Source organism: Echinops telfairi, unplaced genomic scaffold (genome assembly GCF_000313985.2).
Source record: "Echinops telfairi isolate 266 unplaced genomic scaffold, ASM31398v2 ScPeMD7_7469;HRSCAF=8507_1, whole genome shotgun sequence".
Taxonomy (NCBI): domain Eukaryota; kingdom Metazoa; phylum Chordata; class Mammalia; order Afrosoricida; family Tenrecidae; genus Echinops; species Echinops telfairi.
Window position 1 is genome coordinate 5,513,197 of NW_022111373.1, and position 22,527 is coordinate 5,535,723.

Sequence of the window (22,527 nt, forward strand, 5' to 3'; positions counted from 1 at the left end):
ATTATCACATTTTTTGTTTAAAAAGTATAGAGATGTTTATTTAAAGTATAGACATATTGAAAAAAAAAGTAACCAGTTCTCTCTGAGTGGAAAGATTACAGATAAATAAGAAGTGCTTCCTTTTGTGTGTGTTGTTTTCTTAACGTCACACCTGTATCTGATTTTCCTACAAATGTAAGGAAATATTTTTAAATGATTACAAAAGAATACATACCATCATTGACTCGGTAACATAAATTACACTTCCATCTCCTTTGGTCAAGAAAGCTGACAAAAGGATTGATGTATGTTCTGCATGAGCGGCATCTCACAATTGTACTGGAGGTAACCACAGGCAATTGCTGAAAAGATAGAAACGAATTTTTTGAAGGCTCAGTGATCATCATGTTTAAAGGTCAAACATCAATCCCTTCCCTCCAAATAGCTGTTGAAGATATAACTTGAGAAAAAAACGAGTAAAAGGGTATGTCCAGATTGCCACGCACAAAAAATTACACAGATAAAATGGACTGATTTTAAATTGTATATTTCTTCAAGAAGGATATTAAAGTTTGCCTTTGGGGGAAAAATTAAATATTTAATGTTGCAACACCACAATAATAAATTTGCGATATATATTTGAGATGAATGGAATAGGAAACAATTTACATTCCAAAACAAATAACCAACTAACTTATTAGTAAGTTTCTTAAGGTTTCATTAAGGGATCTTTTCATTCCTCAAAAAAGAATCATCATAAAGTAAGGATAAACTGTATTTAAATGTTCAATTAAGCCTTGAAATTGTGCTAATTAGAATTTATCTTGCCAAAGGACATTTCTACATATAAATTCGCATGTGCCGTAAATATATATCCATGTATATACTGCAGAAAATAGGGGAGAAAGTTATAAAAACTTCTTGGCCAGGAACCTTGTGGGAATAAGTCGCTGAACTCGGGAGCTTAGAACCACAGTCTGGGCATGTCGCAGTTCACAGAGAGAACGTTCCTCTATGCTGTAGTAAACAGTGACGGTTCTTAAAAACTAGTGAGCAGTCATATTGGTCTCTTCCAGTTCAGTGGAGAGAAGAGCGAAGAGAATCAAGGACTCAAAGAAAGGATTAGTCAAAGGACTGAAGGACCATGTGAGCCACAGCCTCCACTTCTCTAAGCCAGAGGAAATGGATGGTGCCTGGCTACTACTACCCACTGCTCTGGTTGGGACCCAGAATGTCCTGAACAGAATGGGAGAAAAATGCAGAACAAGTGGATGGGACTGGAGGAAATCCTGAAACTGGGGGCCTTAAACACCCTTCAAGCCAAGGACTGAACTCTTCCTAAGGAGTCACTTTGCAGCCACATGGCAAAGTATTGGAAAGGGTGTAGCGAGAATGATGGCATTCATGAGGAATGTGCTCCTCAAAACAGTCAAACACCTGAGACCAGAGGGCAGCATTTGTCCAAAGGCAAAGCTCAAGAAGGGGGTGGGAATGTGGAGGGAAGGAGGAATGCAGTTGTACTTGAGAAATTTCAACTGTTTATGAAACAAAGCATGTGAAATGTATGTGAATCGTTGAATGGAAAACTAATTTCCTATGTAAACTTTCACCTAGAGCATAATCAATAAATAAAAATAAAAATGCATATTGCATACTACCACCAAAAATTAGCAAAGCAGATAATATCCTATTACCATAAATTTTATTTTTTGGAAAGTCACCCTATTTAGGCGCTGCTGCTCTCAAGAATATATAGGAGTCAATTTCCTAGAGCCTTAGCATAAGGGTGCATGGCCTCCTAAGCACCCCATTCTCTCCCAAGATGGCAGAACCGGGGACTGAGTAAAGTGTTTTAGTGGGTAAATAATTTGCTGACTTTTAAAATACACTATCAGTGTATTTCTTTTCTTTCAGTTACCTATACCTCTTGGATTTTTCAACAATAGTGCTTGTTCTACTTAATTTTGCACATTTGGTAATAAAATGTGGGATGAAACGCAAATAAGGAAATCAAGTTCCTAAAACTTGTTCTGTATCAGAGTCTCGCCTTGACAGTGAAAAATCCTCTTCAGTAAGGTCATTTTCCACCAGACAGTTACTTTTAGCAATGAAACATACCACCAGGTCTTTGAAAGGATGAAGCAGCAGCCCCAAGGGGAGTTTGGCTTTATTCAGTAAGGCCTGAGTTTGAGGAATGCCGGTCAGGGTGCAGCGAAACAACCTACATCGAAGTAAAAACATCCGTCAGTTGCTGCTATGGTTACTTTCGGACTGAAAAATAGTTTTAGGGTTGCACATGTTGACATTGGTCAAATAACAAATGGAAAAACTTCAATACACACTTTCGAAACTTATCCCATTAAAATATTTAAGTCTACATCCAATTCAGAAATACAGAGTAGAGTGTTATACTTCTGTATCACTTAACTAATTTTAGTCTCCTCATGGCTGATCTATAAAACAGCCTACATTACACTGAATTTAAAAGAGGAGGACTCAAGTTTGAAAACCTAAAGTTATGGTTATTATTGGAAAGTTCAGTTTTGCGGAAGGTCCTAAAAAAAGAAAATTTCAAAATAACAAAGTTCGATTTACAAAAAAAAAAAAAAATTTCATCAAATATACTTAATGTAAATTTTTAAGGATAAAAATGTTTTTTGAAGAGCAATTCAGCGTGAGATCAAATAAAGAATTATACAGAATCAAATCCCTGTACTTCTTTTGAAGAAAGGATGATAATGAATATCACAATCCCATCATAGCTGATACAAACAGCGATGGCAGCAATCAATTCACAGTTTAAGCCATTTTCCCGAATGAGATCAATTTAAAACTCAATTAAGTAAGCAAGTAAGACTTGTTTTCTAGAACTACTGTTTTTTTTCTCTTTCTTTTAATCATTTTATTAGGGGCTCATACAACTCTTATCACAATCCATACACACATTAATTGTGTAAAGCGCATTTGTACATTCATTGCCCTGATCATTCTCAAAACATTTCCTCTCCACTTAAACCCCCGGCATTAGGTCCTCATTTTTCCCCTCCCTCCGTCCCTGCTCCCTAGAACTACTGTTATAAATGATATATTTGTACAGTTTATCCATTGTACAGGAAGCTAAAATAAATCTGAAAATGTTTTTATGAGAAATGCTGTTCAAAGCCTTACTCTGGGCTACAGTTAAGTTTCTGGATATCTTCATGCAAATTTGGAACCGGAGGCTGCAAAGGTGTCGATGGAAGCATGTTTCTTTCTTGAAGAAGATTAATAACTCTTAGTCCTTCTGGGTGCAGACTTAATCCACTCATGCTTGCGGTTAGATGATTAGCACCTAAGGGAGTCTACAGATGAATAATTTCTAAGTAAATAACTCTGCAATGACTTTAGATGAAAACAAATATTTAGGGACTCAGTTACTTAATTTCTCTCTAACACAACTGTAATCTAGATTTCTTTGTCAATTTTTAAGTTCTGAAGAATGTAAAAAACAACAAAGACCTCATGAAATAGTCATTATTATTTTAATTAAACAAGGAGCCTTGGTAGCATAGTGGGTTATTCAATGGGCCCCTAACCATAAAATCAGCACTTCAAAACCACCAGCCGCTAAGTGGGAGAAAGACGCTAAGTGGGAGAAAGACGAGGCTTTCTACTCCAATAAAGAGTTACATCCTTGGAAATTCACAGGGCAATTCTACCCTGTCTTCTAGGGTCACGACTCAATGGCAGTGAGTTTTTTTGTATGATTAATTATAAAGAGATTCAACATATTCCTAAAGTTTTCTTCATGCACATAACAGTTGAGCCAAAAGGAGCAGAAAAGCAGGAGAGAGGGAGAGAAAAGCTATACCTGAGTAAAGGTCGGTGGCCCACTTGGGTAATTCAAGGAAGGCGGCGGCATTCCAGTTGTACTGGCTAGTGTTGTGTTCTGATAACCAGGTGGTAAGGAAGGATATGCATATCCAACACTTCGGCCCATTTTGGAATTCTTATTAGGAAACTGTGGTGTTGCTAGAAACAAGGTAACTTTTAAGTTCTATTTTGTACTCCACAATACTTTAAATCAACACATTCAAAACAATAGGAAATCAGAACTCTAAAATGCTTGGAATAATTCAATACTTTGACTTTTCAATTTTGTATAAGTTAAGGAAAAACTAGTAACAACTCTGTAATCTATATTAACCATGTTATACCAGTTAATATGGTATATAGCTAATAACTCTAAAGTCCTCTGAATAATTTAATACTTCGATATATCAATTTTATATAAGACAAACACTAGTAACAAGTATATAATCTAACTATAATCTATACTAACTATATTATTAATCTATACAAACTATGTTATATTATCCTAGTTAATGCACTGTATAACAATAAACCCACAAAATAAGTTTGGAATAATAAATTTTCTTTCATACTATCTACTAAATTTCCATTCAGGTTAAAATACTAATTCATCAAAATAATAATAATTTATAAATTATAAAGGGTACAAAAAAAATTATAACGGGTACATAAGGGAGGGGGGAGCAGGGAGGGAGAGGGTGATACCGAGGGCTCAGGTAGAAAGCAAATGTTTTGAGAAGGATGAGAGCAACAAATGTACAAATGTGCTTGACACAATGGATGGATGTACAACTTAAAAGAGTTGTACGAGCCCCCAATAAAATGATTTTTTTTTTAATGGTTTAGTATTAAGGTAAGGTTTAGGGTTCAGGTGGGTGTTTGACTTAGGGTTAAATTTAGGGTTAGCGTTAGCATAGGGTTACAGTTGATGCTAGGGTCAGTGTTAGACTTAGGGTTAGGGTTAGGGTTGGTGATAGGCTTAGAGTTTGTTTTAGGGTTAGAGTTAGGGTTAGTGTTAGACTTAAAGTTAGGTTTAGGATTAGATTTAGGGTTGGTGTGAGGTTTAGGCTTGGTGTTAGAGTTTGTTTTAGCTTAAGGTTAGGGTTAGGTTTGGATTAGGGTTAGGTTAATGTTAGGATTAGGATTAGTGTTAGGATTCAATAAAAATTATTTTTTTAAAAAATCTGATTCATATCACTTTAAATGAAAACCTAGATGTGTAACTTAGGAGACTAGTTAAATTTAAATAGATATAATTTATTTAAAATACTCTACAGTCATAAATGCTAATAATGAAGTCCACAATCCCAATTCTAGAGTCAAAAAACCAAAACTCTAAGACAGAAATCTAAATGCAAAAAAAAAACCAACAACCAAATGCAAGGCGATAAAAATATTAACAGTAGGTATAATCAGTACATGACACGATTAAGTTTTGTTCTCTGTTACTCATTTTCCAAATTTCCTAAAATGGAGACATATTATTTTATTAAAAAATAAAAGACAAAAACAAAACAAAACTTTCATAGCATCTCACCCAAGAAGCCACCTCCTTCAATTTCATCATAACTATTATGGACCATCATAGATCCATTATTGGTGTTTGATGTACCACCTAAAAGAGAAGTTTATTAACAATATTTAACTTAGAGCAATTATCATAACTTCTTTCACAATTTGAATTAATGCCTAAAATTTAAGACTATTTTCCAAACAATAAATAGTTGTTTGGAATAAATAATCATAGCCAAACAAAAATGTAAAGTACTGAAATGTGAACTTCAAACAATTGCATACTTTTTACCCTGAGAAAGCTTTTTAATATATAAGATATACAAAAGTGACATATAACTTAGGACCAGCACACATTGGGGAAATAAATCATAAAAAACACTACTACTTACAGGTAAAGAAAGTAGTTATATCAATAAAAGATCTTACTTCAAAATATCTAGCTAGCAAAATGGAGTGCAGAAATAATTTCAAGGTGAAATAAATACTTTTAGCACTTAGACACAAAGGAGCTACCTCTAACAGTCTATTGTAACACCAAAGATAAGACTTTAATAGTCTCAATAAAGTTGGTAAGCTTTTCCCAGTTCTCAAAGACCACCATGCTTTTGGCCATGAATTAATACAAAAAATACTAAACCTTTTCATGGGAACAAAAATATTGGGTATGTAATGAATTTTTTAGATGGTTAATAATGTCTTATTATATTTTGACTTTCAATGTTATAACAAGGCAACTGGTGAGACAGCTCAACATCAACACTAGCACCATTCTTTTCAAACTATTCACAGGTCACTTTTTTCTTATAATACTTAAAAAAAGAAAATATTAGAAGAAAATATAAAAATGATAATATTGAGTGTATCCTTACTTTACAAAGCATCTTATTTAACTTAATAAATTTGTTTCAAGGTAACATCTCAAGATAATGCTTTAAAACATTTGATTACTTATACAAATATTTATATACCATATATATTCGAGTATAAGCCGAACCAAATATCAACCAAAGCATCTAATCTTACCACAACTACATAAAAAATGTGCCAAAAAGTTCGGCTTATACACGAGTATATACGGTACTCAACTTTTCATTTAGGCTCATAAATATTTATACACATTATCTGTGATCAAAAGACCATTCTAACACCATATCCAAAAAGGCAAAAATTTCCTCACTCAAACTGCCCCTAAAAGGCATGATTTTTAAAAATCTGTACAGCAACAAAACAAAAGAAATAAATTAAGAGCAGAAGTTCCCAAATGCTAGTCGACAGCAAAGCAAAGGGCAGTAAAATTTCTGAAGAACTTTATAAAACTTTAAATTATTTTTCTTTTATTTTGCAAGCATACTTTTTATTTATTTACTTTTTTAATCATTTTATTAGGGGCTCATACAAATCTTATCCCAATCCATACATACATCAATTGTGTAAAGCACATTTGTACATTCGTTGCCCTCATCATTCTCAAAACATTTGCTCTCCACATAAGCCCCTGGCCTCAGCTCCTCATTTTACTCCCTCCCTCCTTCATCTCCCCTCCCTCACAGACCCTTGATAATTTATAAATTATTATTTTGTCACATCTTGCCCTGTCCGACGTCTCTATTCACCCACTTTTCTGATGTCCGTCCCCCTGGGAGGAGGTTATATGTACATCATTGTAATCAGTTCCCCAACTTTAAATTCTTTTATTTAATAATACAATAACAATTCTTTATTAATGTTATTTTTTGGACTAAACGTAAGAATTTTAAAAAAATAAATCATTTTATTGGGGGCTCTTACAGCTATCATAATCCATATATCCTATCCATTGTGTCAAGCACATTTGTACATATGTAACCATCATCATTTTCAAAGTATTTTCTTTCTACTTGAGCCCTTGATATCAGCTCATTTCCCCCCTCCCTCCCTCATGAACCCTTAATAATTTATATGTATATTTTCATATCTTACACCAACCACTGTCTTCCTTCACCCACCTTATGTTGTCCGTCCCCAGGGAGGAGGTTATATGTAAATCCTTGTGTTTGGTTTCCCCTTTCTACCCCATCTTCCCTCCACCCTCCTGGTATCTCTATTCTCATTATCGGTCCTGAGGGATTTATGTGTCCAAAACTTTAAATTCTTATGGTCTATCCCCAATCAATTAGAATTAAAAAAAATAAAACCAAAACTATATCTATACACAGCATGTATGTATATAAACATATATACATATAAATAAATATAATTCTGATGCAAAGACTTCACAATATATTTATCTTTCCAAACCAAGTTGGAGCTCTTAGATTTGTCTTTGCTTTTAACTTGCTTACCTTCTTGGTTGGCAGCTGAACTGAATGAGGGCTGGGGCATAGCATGATGTGATGATTTCTGGGGAGTCGGGGCCCTGGCTGGAGGTGGGCCTCCAGTTGGAGGGGGTCCAAGAGGAGCTCCTGGTTGAAAAGTAGGAGGCAGGGGCGGATTCACGAGAGAAGGTGCAGAACCTAAGGAAACATTGGTTTTCCATATGTCATATGATTGACTGTAAGGCAAAGGTCATCAACAGCTTTTCATCACATCTTTTAAGTTTGAAAATTATATTTTAATTATCATTATGAAATAAACAGAGATGTCCCAGGTTTCTGACTTTTTAATCTATATGTCTATTTTACAAATTCCCAAGCCTATCCCCTATAATATTTCTTCCCTGTCAATTACTAAAGCAATGTAAATTTAAAATATATACAAAGCAACGGCAGCAGCAGCAAGAAATCACTACTACACATAAGACTTGTTGGCAGCGAGTTGATTCTGACTCAGGAAGACCCTGTGGGACAGCACAGATCTGTCCCATAAGGGTTCTTCCCTAGGCTTTGTGGATGGAAACTGCTCTTTCTCCAGCACTCAGCTGGTTGGTTTGAACCACTGATCTTTTAGTTGCTAACGTGACTAACCACTGTGCCACCAGAGCTCCTAAAATCACCTATACAGTACGTAAAATTCTCCATCTATTGATTTTTCATTAATTGGTCATAGAAGTTCAACAGATCATGTGAAATATCCCTAGTAGAAACTAACATTAATAAGATTTTGCTAATGCTCATTAAATCGAGTCTACTCAATATCAACTAAGTCTAGAGCTAAGGACCTCTGGTGGTGTAGAGATTACTCATTGGGCTGCAAACCCCCAGGTCAGCAGTTTAAAACTACCAGCTGCTTCAAGGGAAAGATGGGGTTTTCTGCTCCCATAAAAAGTCAGAGTCTCGTGTAAGATATGACAAAATAATAATAATTTATAAATTATCAAGGGTTCATGAGGGAGAAAGAGCGGGCAGGGAGGGAAAAAAATGAGGAGCTGATACCAAGGGCTCAAGTAGAAAGCAAACGTTTTGAGAATGATGATGGCCACAAATGTACAAATGTGCTCGACACAATGGATGGATGTATGGATTGTGGTAAGAGTTGTATGAGCCCCCAATAAAATGGTTTTTAAAAAATTTACATACCATGTAAATTTTCCCATTATATCACTGTATGGCTTTTCTTAAATTCATTTTCAGATAATGATTTTTTTTTTTTTTGCCTATGTATGTATCTGGTGTATCTCTCCTTGGGTACCTATATCTAGTTATTTTTTATGTCTGAAATCCATGATAAAAATTTATATGTGTCCTTTATGTGTTGCAATACAGGAAAAAAAAAGTCAGAGTCTCAGAAATCCACAGGGGCAGTTTTACTATGTCCTACAAAGTCGCTATTAGAATCAACTCAGTGACAGCGAGTGAGGCCTAGAGTTTGCGTTCTAAAAATGGTACTACTCGTATTTTAAACTCCAAGGTTTTAGTTTTCTTGGCATACGGCCTGATAAAACTGAGATTATAAATTTGCATGCTGTTCAATGTTTACCTGAAAATAATTAAAGATCATTTACCTTCCACAGTCACTTGAGCATTGTATCACAAACATTCCTTAGGCTTAAAAATCAGGACAAAATCCAACCTTGATGTACTTACATAATAAATGACTGCAAGAGGTTTGAAAGTTAGCAGTTACACTAAACTCAAAATGACATTGCATCTATATATCTACCAGTGTCTCACTGCCCCAATTCCACCATTTTTCAACTAGGACATACATTCTGAGTAAGGGGAAAGCGTAATCGGTAACTCTCTGGCAAATTCTTCTATGTGGTATCAAAAGTTTCAAGACCTGCTACGATCTGCTCTTTCAAGTTAACCACATTGCTTCCATCTTCTCATTTGTGAAAGAGAAAACCTATAGAATAGTCAAAGCAAAACAGACAAGTGTATGATTTGACTTTTTAAAACCTCTCTATTGATAAGTAAAAGAGGTAATACATTTATTTGTAATATGTTATATAATTTGCTCTACAGTTAATAAAAATGAAAGAATAAAGATATCCAGATTTCAACTTTTTCAACATGTTTCTAAAATACTGTTAAATTCTCTAGTTGAAAAGTTACTACATTGCTGGCCCTTTACATTCCACTACCCTCCCAGCAAGACTTACAAATGCCCTGTTGGTAAAGTGAAGACAAAGATTACTTCCTTGTAACTTGTCTTATCTAAAAAGCCTAACTCCATGGCTTTACAGAGAAGTCAAAGGAACAAAGGAGCAAGGTACACTTCCAACTCAGCATGAAAATCACGTATGATACATCCAGTCACAAAACTGTAACAACCTAATTTTAATAGAATACAAGTGAATTTAGAGAGATTTTTCAGATTTAATAAGACTATTTCTGAATCAAGAATACTGTTGTATTTTATAAAAAAAACTTTTTTTCCCAAATTGGATAATCCTTACTTATAACACTAAAGTATCATAATCTGTCTTCCTTGATACCTAACGTCAATGTAAGGGTATCAAAAATTGGCCTAGTAGGAATAAACTTTAGGGAATTTAATATGAGGGGGATTCAAAGTTAATGGAAAAATAGAATATTCCCTTTTAGCCACGGGCAAGACACTCAAAAAGCTTTACTCTCAGAGATTATTGTAAACTTGATTATGGTGGATCGAACCATGGTATAATATACTTGATCAGTTTGACCTCCCTCTTGATCCAACCTGAATTTGCTCTAGGCTCAAATATTTCTCACTTGTTCCATGACAGAAATTTCTTCTCTGGCTTTAAAAATATTGATGGTGGTCTTTTCTTTCTTACTCTTTATTTTCAAATTATTATCATCATTATTTTCCTCTTGCTGTTTTGTTTTATTTTTGTTTTCTATTGTTTCTATTGGGTTTCTCAGTTTGGGAGGCACAGAAGGAGTGGATGCATGGAGATAATAGCTGAAATAATGATCTGAGACTTGGAGAGGGGGAGTGGGGGGAGAGGAGGTTTGGGGGAACAAACAACGAATGCAGGAGCGAGGAGGGAGCATTAGAACTGATTTTGATGATGTATATACAACTTTTAAAAAGCGATTTAAGAGAAGGTGCAGTGCGAGGGTCCCACGAGGATAAAAGATTTGCCACAGAGAAATATCATCCAGTCTAGGGAGCTAGAAATCTGTTACTTCTGTCTTGCACATTGAAGTATCACAAGGAAGGATTTCAATTTTTGACTGGTTTGTGAACCAAATCAATTCACCTGACTCCAAACAGGGTGAGAAACCCTGGGGTTCCTGAGGGCAACACCGGGCATAGGAGCTTGAGCGGAAGCAGGAGGGATCCCCGTCTCCTGGAGTCTGACTCCAGGAGAGCACCAGTGTACAAGGGCCCAGGATGTCCTGATGGTCAGCGTCTAAGGTCTTTGCTCATCTCCCTGAATCACAGAATACACTGGCCTGTAGACTGTGCATCATCAGCAGCATAGAGAAAGGAGGAAGAAGTGCCTGGTTTGGGTATTATTATTTCTGGGATGCCCCCATGAGAGACTGAAATTTGTGAACATCATTAGAACTGATCCAGATAAGACAAACAGCATCCCAATTGCCGGCAGTGTCCTAAGGACCAAAGAAAATGACCAAGGCTCAGAAATCACTGACATTCAACGATGTGGCTGTAAAGTTCACCCGGGAGGAATGGCAGCTCCTGAACCCTGCTCAGACGATCCTATATCAGGATGTGATGTTGGAGAACTATCGCATCCTGGTTTCCATTGAAATCCAGAAAGACGATGATCATTTGCTTGAGCATTTGGAATGTGAAAGATACATGGACAGAATGGAACAGTGCTATAAATTTAATACATTGGAAAGTATTGTTTCTCAGCACAAAAATAATTTTCCTCTCAAGGACAATTATGAGATGTTTGGCTTTCATGAAGAAACTGTAAAATCAGATTTAATCATTCTGTAAAATCAAATTTAATAATTCTGAAATTAAATCAGAACAGAAGCAACAAAGTAAAGAAGTCAGTTGTGCTCAATGGAGATGAGAAAACATTTCTCCATGTTGAACAAGAGCAATTTTGTACTGAAATGAAATTCACTGGGTGTGAACAATCTAGGCGCATGAAGTCAGAGTGGATTCAGCATCAGGAATCTGATGAAATTGAGAAACCACACACAGGTGATAAATGTGGGACAACCTTAATCGAGGAATCTTCTCTGTGAGCAACCAATCATTGATATACTAGATAAGACCTATGAATGCAGTCAGTGTGGGCAAAAATTCAATAAAGTGTTCAAACTCAACATTATCAAAACGCTCATAAAGGACAAAAACTATATAAATGTTTGAAATGTGGCAAAGCTTATCACAGTAAATCATACCTCAAGGAACATCAGAAAACTCATGTGGCACAGACGCCCTGTGTGTGCAGTGAATGTGGGAAAGGCTTCACCAGGAACAGTGTTCTCACTGCTCATCAGTGAATTCATAATGGGGAGAGAGCCCACGTATGTACTGAATGTGAAAGAGCCTTTACCAGGAAGCAGTACCTCACTGTTCATCAGAAAAGCCATACTGGGGAGAAACCCCATGCATGTGGTGAACGTGGCAAAGCTTTCATTTGGAAAGCACAGCTCAAAAGTCATCTACGAACTCATACAGGAGAAAGACCCTATGTACGTCATGAGGGTGGTAAAGCTTTCAGCCAGAAGCAATGCATTACAGCACATCAGGCATTTCACACAGGAGAGAAACCCCATGTATGTGGTGAATGTGGAAAAGCCTTTATTTGGAAGATTGCTCTCACTGTTCATCAGCGAACTCATACTGGAGAGAAACCTCATGTATGTGGTGAGTGTGGCAAAGCCTTTATCTGGAAGACTTCTCTTACTATTCACCAGCGAACTCATACTGGAGAGAAACCCATGTGTGTGGTGAATGTGGAAAAGGCTTTATTTGGAAGATTGCTCTCACTGTTCATCAGCGAACTCATACTGGAGAGAAACCCCATGTATGTGGTGAATGTGGCAAAGCCTTTACTCAGAAAGCACCTCTCAAAAGTGATCTACAAACTTATACAGGAGAAAAACCCTTTGTATGTCCTGAGTGTGGTAAAGCTTTCAGCCAGAAACAACACCTTATAGGCTATCAGATATTTCACACAGGAGATAAACCCCATGTATGTGGTGAATGTGGAAAAGCTTTTATCAGGAAGAAGGACCTCACTGATCATCAGCGAACTCATACTGGAGAGAAACCTCATGTACATGGTGAATGTGGAAAAGCCTTTATCAAGAAGACTGCTCTCACTGATCATCAGTGAACTCATACTGGAGAGAAGCCTCACGTATGCAGTGAATGTGCCAAAGGTTTCATTCAGAAAATACACCTCAAAACTCATCCACGAATCCATACCTGAGAATAACCTTATATATGTGGTGTGGGTGGTAAAGTTTTATCTGGAAGAATTTCCTTATAGTACATCAGAGATTTCACACAGTAAAGCAGTCCTTTGCGTGAATTAAATGCGGAAAATCTTATATGTAGAAGTTAAGTCTCATTAAACATGAGAAAATTCCCAACGAGAAAACTTTTCATTAGGGTCAGTGTAACAAACAGTTTGGCATGGAACAGGTGTGGGAAGAGACGATTGTGGCTTACCATGCAGGTACCCATTCTCTGAATTGCTGTCCCTCTACTGACATGGCTCATCGGTGTGGGGACAGGACCTTCTAGACCTCCACACGGCTATCAGTGCCTGAAAGAGCTGAACCTGTTTTTTCTGGATCACAGCTACACTCAACAGTATATTGCCCACTCAGATGCCAGTAGTGCCCACCCCACCTGCATGCTCATTGTTAACCCCAGAAACAGCATCAAAGTATCGTAAAATAAGAAGATGATAGATGTGTAGGAACAATGAATCCAGAGGACCATTGCACCACAGCGAACCTCAGCCTCCACGACCCTGAGACGAGAACTAGACAGTGCCCAGTTTCCACTGCTAATTACTCAGAAAGGGATCACAAAAGAGAAGCATGAGTTGAGTGGGAGAACAAAGAAGAACAAAACCCCAAATCATAAAACAGACGGGCTTACTGGTCTGATGGAGACTTGGAATCCCCAGACTATGGCCCTTAGTGACAATTCACTCCAGGAAATGCACTCACGCCTCTGACGCATCTTTCAGCTAAACACTATACAGGCTTGGAGGGGAAGAGTAATATCTGAGAGGTATACAGTCCTTAGAACAATCAACCGTAACAAATCAAAAGGGCAGCATTTACTTACGGATAAAAACTCTTAAAAGCAAGAAGAAACAGGAAAGAAGGTAGAATAATGGTAAAAGAGGGAAGGCGGAAGTGGGAAGAGTGCTAGTACATCTTGGGGACTGCAGAATTGTTGAATGGAAAACCAGTTTACTCTGTAAAGTTTTAAATCATAAAAAGTTTTTTTTAAAGCGATTTAAATATGGAGGTGTAAGATATGTGAATATTATATCAAGAAAACTACTTAAAAAAACCCCAATGGTGACCATGGGTGAAGGAGGAAGCGTTTTTGCTTAGGGGGCACTGAGTTTATCTTAATGGGGGTGGAAGAATTGGGAAAAGGATATCAATAATGGTTGCACAACACGAAGAGTATAATCAATGGCACTGAATTATACATGTAGAAGTTGTGGAACTGGAGAATGTTTTGTTGTGTATATTTTTGCTACACTTAGAAAAATATAATTAGATGAATAACTGCGTATAAAGAAGAAGAAAATGTTGTAGAATAGATTGTGGTGACAACTGTATGACTTTTCTTTATATGATTGAATTACTGAATTATATAACATGGATGGAGTGCCAATACAATTGTTTTTAAAAAAAGAAAGAAAATTAGAATGGAAAGTTAATGGAATTTTTCCACATTTTATTTATTTATTTAACGTTTAATTATGAATTGGGTGAAAGTTTATGAAGCAGACCATCAGTTTTACATTAAACTATGCATACACATTTTGTTTCAACTCACCTATTACAATCCCTTCAATCCCCTCCCATCAAGGAATCCTGACAGCATAGTGGGTTCGGTTGCTAACTGCAAGGTCAGCATTTGATACCCCAGTTGCTCAGGGGAAGAAAAATGCAGGTTTCTACTCCCATAAAGATTCACAGGCACAGAAACCCATGAGGAACTCTACCCTGTCCTAAAGGACAACAGAATTGACACAGTGAAGTGCCATAGCTTATCCTACTTCCACCTATAGTTCATTTCCATTCTTCCTTCTTTCCTAACCCCCTGAACTTTGTCCTTGGGTAGACTTGTCTTTTCTTTTCTTTTTTAAATGGTTGATTGTTCTAAAGTGTGAGTACCTCCTAGGTTATTGTTCTTCTTACAGGCCTATAGTGTAGCTGAAAACAGAGTTTCAGACCTGAAGGGTGACTGAAGACCAACCAGTCTTAGGGGTTCCTCCAATCACCCTGCATCCAGTAAGTCTAGTCTCTTTTAAGATGGTGGGGTTTGTTCCACATTTGACTCCCACTCTATCCAGAACCTTTTAATGTGATCCTTAGGGAGCAGTTGCAGTGGTAGCAGAGCACAATCTAATTTTTCTGGGTTCAAGTCTCGTGTAAGAATAAAAAAAGGGAGACATGGGTTTATTTTAGGTTTGTTTTATTCGTTTATGTATCTTTCTCTTCCCCTTATTATATAGAAATCAGACTTGCTTACATCGCTCTTCATCTGTTCTGGAGTCCAAATGTTCCCCCTGAGGGTTGGGTCATAGCCAAAAAGAATATGTCAGATTCCCAATAAAATGATTTTAAAAAATTACAAGTCGTTTAGATTAAACTTAAAACAACAACAAAAAAGTCAGATTATTATAGCATAAGCGTCATTTCCATGAGAATATTTGCTGAGCAGAATCATGCAGATTTCAATATGGAATTTTAAATATTTTTAAAAGCTACCTTACAAAGATCAGTAAGTATATAAAAAAATCACTAATTTAAATAACAAAAAAGGAAAAAATGTAATGGTTCAATGAGCTGATTTCTCATGTCCTTTTAAGAGAAGCTAAACCTAGACACCTCAACACTACCCCACCCTGCCCCCAGCTATACCTATTTTTCAGAGCCCTGGAGTCGCAGTAGTTACTTGTTAGGTTGCTAACTGCAGGGTCAGCAGTTCGAAAACACCAGTCACTACTCCTCAGAAGAAAGATGAGGCTTTCTACTCTCAAACAGTTACAATCTCCGAAACCCACAGAGGCAGTTCAATTCTATCCTATAAGGCGGCTATAAATCGGAATCTGCTTAATGTGAGTGAGTTTGGGTTTGAGTTTTATACCTACTTTTAAATAGTATCGTTTCCCAAACTATTTTCCTTGTTGCTTTGTGCAAATTATTCAAGTCTCATATTTCTTATCTATAAACAGAAATTGTTGTAAAGATTAAAAAAGGTAACACATAGATAAGTTTAGTAGAATGCTGGAAATTGGTAAGGGTTCAATAAATACTAACTATAATTATTATTACTAAAGTAAATATTCACTCATCTAAAGTGGTTGATATTCATTCATGGTATCAAATGAATTAGAGCAAATGTAACTTAATAGATTCCTCAGTCTAGCAATTACAGATAAAAAGATTTCTAGAAAGAAACTAAGTTTCTAAAGCAACCCTAATCTTTCAATATTTTCTGCATGTATAATTCAGTGATATTGATTACATTCCTCAAGAAGCTGTTTAAAAAAAAGAAGAAGAAGCTGTTTTAATCTTTATGAGGCCAAAATGTAAAAGAACAGACATTTACTAAGGCCAGTCACTGGTTAGGAGACTTGCACCGTAGTTTCACTACAAGCTTGATAAGAGTATATGCAGTATACAAGAATTTGTCATTTTATTGTTTTGTTTTATTGAACTTTGCAGACATGACATTTTGTACAAATGGAAAGTTTATTCCAACTTGCATATAGTCTATTGGCACAATTCTTCCATCAGCATGTGCTCATTTCATATATCTGTATCACATTTTGGTAATTCTCATTAATATTTAAAATTTTTTTGTAATTTCATTACACACTTAAAAGACCACAGCATACCCACAGTCTTTATATGCAATGGGAAGCCAAGAAGTTCATGAGCCTCCCTTTATTGTGATAGTCACTTTATCACAGAAGGCTGGAACCACATGGGTAATATCTCTGAGGTATGCCTGTATGACTGTAGAAGCACATACAATTACTGAAAGGTAATTACTGATACTGCTATTTCACTTAGAAGCTTTTACTAATTCATTTTCTTCAGCATGCCTGTTGGGCAGGAAACTTTTCAAATTAACACTACTGATGTCGATAAGTAAAGCATTGCTAATTTTAATCACAAACACAGAAAAATAAAATGATTAAGTGAATTAATTTCTGAACCAACTATAATGGTTAAAAAAAATGAAATTACCAAAGTCAGACAAGAATATATAACTTTCTCTCCAAACTGCTCCACATGTAGACGTGACTTACTTCCTGGGTGCCTTTTTCTCTAAAAGAGACCAGCTCACCCTAAAATTCGTAGGGAACTGCAAGAGACTCAAGAGCAGCCAAAGCAATCTTGGACAAGAATGATGTGGGAGAATCGACTTACCAAATCCAAAGCTTATGATGAAGCTAAGGTGATCAAGACTGGCATAAAGGCAGACAACAGATGAACAGGATAAAATTCAAAGTCAAAATTACTCATCAATTTATGGTCGATTTTGACTTCGACTAGGGTACCACGACTATTACATGGAAGAAAGAACAGTCTTCAACAAATGGTGCTAGGACAATTGTACAGCCATGTGCAAAAAGTAATCTTAAAAGTTAGACCTCTACCTAACACCATATACAAAAATTTAAATATTTACAGGAGCAGACAGCCTCAGCTTCCTCCTGTGGGACAGCTGGTGGGTTTGAACCAATTAAATTAATGTACCACTAGTGCTCCTTTTATTGACTCTAGTTGTGGTTACTAACATTCTAATCTCCAAAAGCACTGTTCTGACCCATGCTCCAGGATCCTGAAGTTTCTGTGAACAAAAACTATTAATAGCCACGTGAAAAAGATAACTTAAGCCTTCGATCAAGATGAAGGAGAGACCCCTGGGATTCAGCTTCCCTAGCATATAAGATGAAACCCAGTCAATAAAATTAAATTAGTCCCCAAGGAAATGGTTCTTCACGAATTCTTGAAATATCATTCATGATTCAAAGAAAAAACAGAAGATCAAAGGAAAGAAACACAGCATGCGCAATCCATGAATTTACATTATTTGTGTAAAGGTTAAGAAATAATGTTTAAAGATGGACAAAGATTTTTAAATGAATACTTTTTCACATGGATCTAAAATGTGAAATGTTAACTCAAGCATCTAAGCAAGCTAAAGTTTCACTTTTCTATACGTTAAGCTCTCCTACAAATCACTCAAGAAACGAGCCCTGGAAGTGCTGTTGAGTTAAGTCCTGAACTGCCAACTGGCAGGTCTGTGGAGAAAGAGGAGGTTATCTGCCCCCATAAACTGTTCAGCCCCAGAAATCCTATATGGAGTCACTATGAGTTGAAATTGCCTTGATGGCAGTAAGATGAAGCACTCAAGGAGTCCTGGTGCTCTAGCATTGGGCTGCTAACCAGGATTGGCAGTTCAAAACTACCAGCCACTCTTCAGGAACAAGATGATGCTTTCTATTCCAGTGAAGATTTATAGTCTTGGAAACCCTATGGAGCAGTTCTACTATGTTCTATGTGGTTGCCAATGTAGAGACAGATGAGCACAGAGCCAACCTCATGGCTGCTGCTTCGGCAAGTTACACCAGGCCTAAAGGGAGATGTTTTACATGTGGAGCAGAGAGACATTACAAGAGAGACTGCAGGCAGATATTACAAAACAACAGAGCAATTCACAGTGGAAAAGACCCAGGGAAGGAGACCAAGGAAACCAGACTTTGCCCCTGCTGCGATAGAGGTAGTTACTGGGCAGAGCATTGTCATTCAATGTTTAGAAATAGAGGACATTTACCTGGAAGTAACACCCAGCCAAAAAACATGTAGCAGGGCATGCTCCAAGTCCCTTTGAATGGAGCGCAGGTAATAGAGGAAGGAGCTAGATCCAAGCCCCATGTTGGGCGCCCTATGTGGGGGACTGGACCTCCTCCCACAGCTATGAGTTGGAACTGACTCAAAAGCAGGTATGTCTTGGGTTTGTAAAACAGATATCTGCTAACCAACTTATCAGTTGCTCTGTGGAAGAAAAGCCCTAATGATTTGCTACCATAAAGATTCTGATAACCTAAAAATAAAAACAAAAAAAGTTACAGCCCAGGAAACTCAATAAGGTATTTCTATTCAGTGGTATAGTCTCTATGAATCAGAATCATCTCAATAGCACACAACATGTACATAACAATATTACCTGATTTTATGTAGCTATTTTGAAGTGAAGGATCACCAGAAGAAATATATTGATGATTTGTTGTTAAATTTGTATTCCCAGATCCAGCTGGTTGGGTTGATCCAGCAGGAGAGTGGTTTATCTGGGATCCTGCGGGTGGAGAGTTATATTGCCAATTCAAAGGTGGTGGTGGTAGGTTGACTCCAGGATGAAAACTACCAGAAGGCATTGGTGTAGCTGTTGAGTTCTGTAAAGCAGGTGGTGGCATTCGGGAAAAAGGACCACCATGGAGTGAAGGTGTTATTGTATTAGAAGCCATGGGTGGTCTATTAAGAGTCTGCCCAGGTCCCTGATAATTACTTAATGGAGAAACAGTCTGAAAACCACCATAGTTAGACTGTCCAGAAATTGGGTTCAAAGCCGTCTTTGCTGGTAAATGATGGGATGCTGGACGCTGAGAATTATATCCTTGGCTCGCTGGCACTTGTGAAGACATCAATGGGTTTTGAACAGGACCTTCCAATAAGAGAAAGAAAAATTAGTCTTATAAACAAACACAGAAATACGATAAAAAATATACTAAGACATATGGTACTCAATAATTAATATTACCTAATTTTAAAATGGGTAAAAGAGTTGTAAGAAATTCAAATATATTTTTAAAGATGATACATAAATGATTAACCAGCATAAAAAAGAATACACATCATTAGTCATTAGAAAAATGCAAATAAAAAACCATGTTGAGATGCCACTTCATACCCACTAAGATGACTAAAATTAAAACCCACATAATACTAAGTGTTGGCAAAGGACAAATTAGAACCCTCATATACTGCTATTTGGAATATAAAATCGTATAGTTACTTTGGAAAATGTTTTGGTAGTCCCTCACAATGTTAAATATAAGATATGACCCAGCAATTTCACTTCTAAGTATATGCTCAAAAGAAACAAAACCATACAGAAATGTGCACACAAACATTCCTAATAGGGATAATCATAACAGAAAGTGAAAACAAACCAAATGTCTATCAATGACTGGATTTTTAAAAAAACCATGGCATATCTATACAATATGATGTAGCCATAAGAAGAAATGAAGTGTTGGTAGGTATTACAACATAGATGAACCTTAAAAACAGTAAGCTAAGTGAAAGAAGCCAACCACAAATGACCACATACTGTATGATTCCATTCATATAAAATGTCCAGAACACGTAAACCTATGGATATAGAGAGCAGAGTAGTAGTTGCCTAGTGGGGGTTTAGGGTTAATAGAGATGACCACTAATAGGCAAGGTTTTAAGGTGTTGTTTTTTGGGGGGAGGGGGAGTGGAACAGTGAAAATGTTCTAAAACTTATTGTGATGATAACTATATACTCTGTGAGTATACTAAGGAGTCCTGGTGGTACTGTGGGAGAAGTCCTAGGATGCTAACCACAGGTCGGCAGTTCAAACATACTTTAGATCCTTGGGAGACAGATGAGGCTTGTATGTTCCCATAAAGATTTACAGCCTCAAAAACCCTATAATGGGTCACCAAGAGTCAAAATCAACTTGAAGGCAGTGTGTTTGTTTTTTTGGTTTGTGTGAATTCACTAAAAAGAACTGAACTAAAAAAACAAATAAATAAATAAAAATAAAAACTACTGAACACAGTACAAATGGGTGAACTACACTTAAATAGGTAAACTGCATGGTGTGTATGTGAATATATTTCAATAAAAGCTGTTATTAAAAATATCCCTCCAAAAACATTCCTACAATTAACACTTCTACATAAGAATATAATGTCACTTAAGACTTTTTTACATTTAAAATATATTAAAAAACAAACCAAATCCACTGTTGTTGAGTCTATTTGACTCATAACATGTATACAGGACAGAGTAGAACTGCCCCTGTAGGTTTCTGAGACTGTACATCTTTACAGGAGCAGAAAGTTTCATTTTTCTCTCAAGGAATGGCTAATGGATTCTAGTGGCTGACTGCAGTTGACAGCCCATGGATATCCTACTAAAGCATTGGGGCTCCTTCAGGGGTTACACAACATATATAAATATATATAAGGGTAAACTGGGAATGTTATGGATTGAACTGTGTTCCCCCAAATATAAGCAACCTTCCAGGTTAATACAAACAGATTCATGTGTCAACTGTAGCATTGTTTATAATAATGAAAATATGGAAACACAATATTTATCAATAGGGTAGTGGACACATAAATTAGTCATACAATAGATTAATTCTTAATGAAATTAAAACCTAGATATACAACAATAAGGATAAATTACAAAAAGAATATTAATGGAGAATACCCCATGCTTGTGGACAGGAAGACTCAATATAGTAAAGATGTCAATCTTACCCAAGTTACTACATAAGTTTAATGTTATATAGGTCAAATACCAACATCCTTCTTCAATGAACTGGAAAAATTGGCCACCAATTTCATATGGAGAGGGAAGAAGCCCATAATTTGCAGAAAACTCCTCAAGAAGGAAAAAGTCGGAGGGCTCGCTTTACCTGACTTTCACACTTACCACAGACACAGTGGTCAAAACAGCATGGTACTAGAATAATGACAGATATTCAAGCCAATGGAAAAGAACAGAAAACACAGAAATAAAACCAACAGTATATAGACAACTGATCTTCAACAAGGGCCCAAAAAGCATCATGTGGGAGGTGGATGCCCTCTAACAAATAGAGCTAGAAACAATGGATATTCACCTGTAGAAAAATGAAACAAGATGCTTACGTTACCCAATGCACAAGAACCAACTCCAGGTGGATCACAGTCCTACATGTAAAACCCCAAACTATCGGGACCATCAACAAAAGGAATAAGGACAAACCTAAGAACCTTGGCTTAAGAAATACATAGGCTAACAGGAATAGGGTACACATACAGGTGAACCTAAAATCGACAAGTGGGATATACTAAGGATAAAATAGCTGCGTGCTTTGAAAGACTAGAGAACCCACAGACTGGGAGAGGATTTTTAGCAATGACACAACAGACAAAGGGCTTATTACTAAAATCTACAATACCCTCCTAACCTTCATGAAGAGGAAAACAGTTAAACCCCCCCAAAGAAGTGGGCAAAAGACCAGAAAAGAAGTGTCAATAGGGAGGAGATCCGAATGGCCAATAAACATATGAAAAAATGCTCCAATCACTAGCCATCTGAGAAATGCAAAGTAAAACAACCATGAGATACCGCCTACTACCCTTGAGGATAGCCCAAATCAGAAAATCAGAGAGCAACAATGTTGGAGGGGATGTGATGAGATAGGAACTCTCCTCCACTGCGGGTGGTTGTGTAGATATGTACAGACTCTGTGGAAAGCTATCTGGCGATCTTTAAAGCAGATGGAAATTGAACTAACCTATGGGTATATACCCAGAAGAA

General features: G+C 36.7%; 1 protein-coding gene across 2 annotated transcripts in view; it reads right to left on the minus strand.

Annotated features, from left to right (window-relative positions):
- The window catches only part of SEC24A (SEC24 homolog A, COPII coat complex component), a 102,184-nt gene that overhangs the window by 49,043 nt on the left and 30,614 nt on the right, over window positions 1-22,527 (minus strand). Inside the window, exons 2-8 of one of the 2 annotated variants that reach the window (XM_004696619.2) lie at window positions 19,129-19,623; window positions 7,668-7,838; window positions 5,369-5,446; window positions 3,830-3,990; window positions 3,148-3,320; window positions 2,098-2,200; window positions 215-341 (exon numbers count right to left, since the gene is read on the minus strand). In XM_004696619.2, the coding sequence (XP_004696676.1) occupies window positions 215-341; window positions 2,098-2,200; window positions 3,148-3,320; window positions 3,830-3,990; window positions 5,369-5,446; window positions 7,668-7,838; window positions 19,129-19,623 (1,308 nt within the window). The remainder of the gene's footprint in view (window positions 1-214; window positions 342-2,097; window positions 2,201-3,147; window positions 3,321-3,829; window positions 3,991-5,368; window positions 5,447-7,667; window positions 7,839-19,128; window positions 19,624-22,527) is intronic. The other variant, XM_045285075.1, reaches the window with a different exon arrangement.